Source organism: Protopterus annectens, chromosome 11.part0 (genome assembly GCF_019279795.1).
Source record: "Protopterus annectens isolate FY-2018-M chromosome 11.part0, PAN1.0, whole genome shotgun sequence".
NCBI classification, from domain to species: domain Eukaryota; kingdom Metazoa; phylum Chordata; order Ceratodontiformes; family Protopteridae; genus Protopterus; species Protopterus annectens.
In genome coordinates this window covers 990,491,660-990,497,659 of record NC_056745.1, presented here as the reverse complement: position 1 = coordinate 990,497,659, position 6,000 = coordinate 990,491,660, and the positions used below count along the sequence as shown (strand labels likewise).

Sequence of the window (6,000 nt, the reverse complement as noted above, 5' to 3'; positions counted from 1 at the left end):
AAACATTTGCATTGAAGCAACAAGAGGGGACACAATTGTGAATACTTGTCAAAACTTGAGGTGGGTTGAAGGGTGGAAGGATCAGGCCCTATTCATTTGAATTGGGTTTAATTGGTGAAAATGCAAATGTCGTACTCTGATAAGCTACCACCTGGAATGATCCTATGCCTGACACATGGTCAAGGATGGCAGTGGCATGAAAAGAAAAATAATCCTACGTAATCTGGGATATAATGACTACTACTGAAATGCCCGACACGGTCTTTCTCTCACAAACAGGAAAGGATTTATAGGACAATTTCTACCCTCTGTAACATTTTGGTTTTGCACTTTCATTAGCAGATAAGAGACATCTACTGTCAGAAATGCTGAGATTTCCGCAGATTGAAAAAGTTGAGTTTCCCCATGCTTTGAATTGAATTTTGGCTGATGTATCATTGTCAAAAAGAACTTCTGGTGATCTCTTTAAGATTTCACTTTTCACCTGTGTTGTGCAACCTGAGAAACCACTTGCCACTTGGGGTGTGCAGGGGAGCTTTCCACCTGCAAAAAAAAAAGCATTCTTTTTTGACCACTAAAAGTGGTTTTCAGACAGCCCTTTTTTTTCGAACAAACAGCATTTGACTAAAAGCCATTCAGTAAATCAACATGAATCCTCCCCAGACAGACACACAAGTCATTTATCAAGCTCAGTCTGCTCTCTCTCTCCCGTATGTTTCTAGATTTGCCACTGACTTGTCATTAAGTACAAGGTTGTATCAGCAGCTACTTTTCTTTCACTAATACCTTGTTTAGTGTACAGATTATGCCTCTGACATTAATGCTTTTGATTTATAAGGCAAACCTCCAAATTATACTTGAGACTTAGCAAGTAAGTTTATACTGTACTTATCTATATTTATTTTTCAATCAGCATTTTTATCCCCCAAGTCACCAGTCTAGTATAAGTTGCCTCCATTTATTTCTCAGTGCTTTCTTTGGGCCCAGTCATACTATGCTATCTGCCATGCCCACTTCCATCAGAATTCATGCTCTTACTGGCACACATGCACTAACCTTAAGTAATCCTGTACAATAGCTGCTTGGAGACCATCTGTTAAGCACATAGCCCCCCCTTCCATAACAGAATAAAAATTAAACCTGAGTCCCCCCCAATGGAAAGGAAGATATGGCCATTAGCTGCTCCAATCCATCCAGCTTATTCTCAAGGTAGATGTTTTGCCTTCAATTCTTATACCACTTTAAAGGGACAATTATGAGAATCTCAAAGTAAAACAAGCTAAAATTTTCTGACTTTTGATCTCTAATACTGGACACAGTATGTTGTTCATGACGGATACAGAAAGTACAGATATATTAAGGCTGATTTAATAAATCATTAATTCAGAATGTTGTGGGACACTTTGAAAGTAAAATTTGTAGCAACTAAATAAGTAGAAACATATCATTTGTGCATGGAAAAGGAAAGTATCCTGTGCAATTTCAAACAAGGACACTTGCAAAAGTGTGCCGCATAAGAAAGCTGTGGTAACTTCAACTGTTCAACCAAAAAATCAATAAATCACAAAGTTCCAACATTTACAGGAACTACTAAAATAGCATCTGGTTAGAGCAGAGTGTGGAAAAATGTACCAGTACTATACAAGAAGTCTGATGATGAGGTGATGAATACAACAAAAATGTCACACACTCATTAGATGTGTGAGAAACCAGCAAAAATAGATGTTAGTAAAACATTACAAGCTGAAATGGAGTATAACGTTTCAAAACTATAACCTAAACTGTAAAAAAAAAAAATGAAAGGAGGATAAAAAGTCAAAAGGCAACATACTGTCAGAGAAAATGACGGATAACTCCAAGACATGATCTTCCAGCACTGTAAGCTTGAATATAGTACATATAACATACATTTTTCTGTCATACAAATAAAACAAACAAAAAACTACAGTGAAAGTTTCACAGTGAAAACAGATGAACTGTTTCATTTTATATAAAAATAAGTAAAACTTACAAGCATTCAGATACAAAGAATATTATCAGAGGCAGAAAAATGAAAATGTATTACAAGCACGCCTACTTCTTAAATATGATACAAACCTTCATTTAACAATTTACAGATTATATACAAAACTTCTGTTTTTATTGTAGCTATACCGAATAGCCAAGTAATATATGAAAAATTTTCAGAATTTACTGTCAGCAAAATATTTAAGTCTTACTGAATTTAATTTTTATGTTACAGTATTAACAGCATGGAAAAAGCGGGAACCCCGAAACTATTAATTTAAAAAAGTCCAAAAAGGCTTTCTTTCTCTCTCTTTCTTTCTTTGCACATCACTGCGCAATTTTCATTTTAGATGATCTGACACTGAAGTTACAACAAACTCCAGAGCACCAGCTGCCTCATTCTATGAGGACAGTTGCGAAAGTGCAACTGGCATTGCGTTGGTTACAACAGCTATAGTGCTGACAATAGCAGTTTTTTTCCCCTGTACAACATTCTACTGAAGATGTTTCCTTTTCAGTTATTAAATTACTTACTTTTCTTTTTTAATAACATAAACACTTTATAAAATGCAGTGCATCAAAAACATGCAGTCAGGGCAATACTCAAGGTACACTCTTGTTCCTAAACCTGTCTGTTAACAGTCAACTTGGTGGTAAATATTATAACATAAGGTCAACAGGCTTTCTCTTGTTCTGTCAAGAGATCCATCATTCTGGCCTTCAGTAATGTATATCTTACACCAACTCTTAGGACCACAGAGCGAACCACACTTGTACAATCACTGAACCAAAGGACTTCAATGAGCTTTGTGTTTCCTCTTCTTGTGTTTCTTGTCTTTCTTTTTATTGGCACATTTCGGACAAAACCACTGTGCTTCCTTAGGCGGCTCAGAAGAGATCCCAACACATGGCCTAAGGACAGGGAAAAGAAGACGCAAGTTAGTGTAGCTAAATAACTGGGGTAAAACTGCATCAATTTCATTAAGCCACTGCATGATTCCAACCAGACACTTTAAGCTTACCTTTTCCCCTTCTCACCACATTTTCTGGAAAAAAACAGTACTGCAATGACTTCACATAGAGTACATAGCTAATGGGATCAGAATCACTAGTCTGTAAGAGACAGAATATGTGTGGCTTCCTAGGGCTGCTCACACTGACCACTGTGGCTACCACTACTGTAAATTAAAATAACAAGGACTACCTGGGCCTTCTGCTCTCTGCATCAGAGTTAAAGTAAAGTACAAATCTTAGTAACAAGCTTGCCTACTGTTACAACTTCCGCTTGTAGTGGGATTTCTTTCAGCAGGCCACATTAGCAAACTGTGAAAGAAGTATGTGCTTGGGAGGCTATACACTGGCTAACTTTGAAATAACTAATTCATCTTGTTAAGGTTCCTCCTTATCTCCTGTGAAACAGAAAAGGTCAGCTGAAATATTTCACAGTTAACTGGTGCTTATTTCATTTATACAACAGGGAAAACTGAGAATAACAACTTCATTTGTATAAAATGTAACAAAGGCAAAATACATTTTATTTTTGCAAAAGAAAAAAATAAAAGGGTTTTTACAACTGAATCCCCTTTCATTTTGTAATTTCATGCTGAAAAGATTTTGCACTTGTAGTTGCTTGATTTAAAATTATACTTTGAATAAACATGAAGCATTTATTTTGCTGACTACCCACTTACAAAAAAAAAAATAGCAGCCATACATACACACGCATTTTACAGATAACATTATGTTCACACTATCCTATTATTATATTTTGTTTTAATCAGAGAGTAAAAATGTCACATACACAAACCAATTAGTAAAAACTAGAAGAAAAACCTAGCCAGGCTCGAGTTCTCACTATGTGATACCTCAAACCTCCTGTAATAGAGGCCCATGGGATATAGGCAAATGACCCTGTAAGTACATCGAGAACTTCAGCTGTATGGCTTCTGAATGTCTATGACTTTTTACTTTTTATTTTCAAGTCTTTATGGATACATTAAAGCCAAACCCACTAGCTGTGGACAAGCAGAATTTGGCCTATCGTCAGCACAGCATAAGTGGACTGTTTGGCTATACTTTAGAAGCACAGGATCTTTAAACCGAGCTGATGTCCATAATCATCAAGGTATCTGCAAAATATCCCAACTAACATCCAAACCAAAGAGAAAAAGGTCACACAGACAAACCAATTAGAAAAACTACAAAAAAATAGCCAAGCTAGAGTTCTCATTGTGTGGTACTTTAAACCTACTGAAATAGAGGCAAATGGACATTCAGAAGCTACACAGCTGAAACATTTGATGCCCTTAAGGGGTCAGTTGCATATATCCCATGGTCCTATATGGACCGAAACAAAGCCCTGCCACTATACTCAGTATCCTACAGACTACTAAGAGGTGACCTGTGTCTGGCATGCAAGGTATCCTTGATCCAATACTGATGGATTTACTGCACATCAGCAAGTCATATGTCATCAGAAATACTTAATCTAGGGATCTAAATGTCATCTGCAACATCAACAGAATGGTTTGGTGGTACAAGTATATCTCACAGTGGACACCACTGCTCTGGAACAGACTACCCATCCACATAAAACAAAGTTTATCCCTGCTCATATTCAAGCGCAACTTGGATTAATGGATGGGAAAAAGAAAAATGTACCCCAGGACTGCCCCCTGTACTACTAATGGACAGAAGCAGCTGCTAAATACTTTATTCCATGCAAAGGTCTGCAAAAATGATCTATGGTATGATCCCATTTATTGTCATTAGGGGTAGTATATAATTACTGACCATGGGATAGGTAAAGCCAAACTCTAACCAAACAGGATAGGTTAATTTGAGTACAAAAGGAAAATCTGACAGGCTTTGATGAAGATGCAGAGAGAATAAATGATAACCCCCAGATGTGAATCAGCTTCTTGGTTGCTTGGTAGTGGACCACTTATGAAGAACGAGGAGGAGGAGGAGGAGGACCTTGTTCAGTCAATCAGTACATAACATGCTCCAAGAGGCAGTTGCTTACTACTGCCCACTAACAGATGGTCATGCCCTCTCTGTACATGAGGAAGGAGTACATGTCCCCCTGTTTGTTGATGCAACAAAATACCACCATGTTGTCTGTATTGATGACAACGGCTCCCTATGGAAGGCTGACTTACAAGACCTTTGATTTCATTGGGACTAGTTTTCCTTGTTAATGCCCCCCTCCCTACCTTACAGCAAATGTGTACATGGTGAGTTATATGTAAGGACAAGTGTCGGAAAGGTGTACCTAACATGCACTCAAGGTTTACAAAAGGTGGCACTGCACATGGGGAGAGTACACATCTATTAGGAAGTAGCCCCACAAGTGAACTTCTAAGGCTGGTACTCTTACTGACAGATGATCTCTATGGCAAGGGACTTGTGAATATGTAGATAAGGTTTATAAAAGGTTCAGGTTGTATGAAGGATGGCACACTTTTTTTAGTTAGCAGCTCTAATAGGTGACCTTCTAGCCCTGGTATTACTGCTTGCAGACAATCTGCTACAAGATCGATAAAAGAAGAAATTTAGCAGCACCTTTGACAAAAAATAAGACATGATCTACATATGAAAAAAGGAGAATATAGGCAGGTAGCCTTATTGCCTCTCTTCAAACATCTACTGTTATGATTAATACCTCACATAACTGGAGAAGTTGATTCTAGCAATAAATCATAACACCTAAGTAGAATGCCATGCAGTTGATAACTCCAGGGTTGTAGACATTTACATGATAAGCCTTGTCAAAACATATCTTACCCCTAGACTGAGATGCAAGCTTGTAGAGGTTAGTGATTGTATGTACAGCAGCTGAAGTTGCTGTCTCTATTATTTCTTGAATAGAACTATTCCTAATGTTTGCTGAGACTTAGCCGCCACTCTTTATGAATGAGCCTGAATAAGATCCTTGAAGTATCTTTGTTGCACTTATAAAATAGCAGTACAACATGCCAACCACTTTGAAAA

General features: G+C 37.5%; 1 protein-coding gene across 1 annotated transcript in view; it reads right to left on the bottom strand.

The window, feature by feature from the left end:
- Nucleotides 1-483: 483 nt before the first annotated feature.
- TAF3 (TATA-box binding protein associated factor 3) overlaps nucleotides 484-6,000 on the bottom strand; it is a 1,072,471-nt gene continuing 1,066,954 nt past the window's right edge. The window contains exon 8 of the mRNA XM_044088365.1: nucleotides 484-2,919. Within this exon, the coding sequence (XP_043944300.1) occupies nucleotides 2,805-2,919 (115 nt within the window). The 3' untranslated portion in view covers nucleotides 484-2,804. The remainder of the gene's footprint in view (nucleotides 2,920-6,000) is intronic.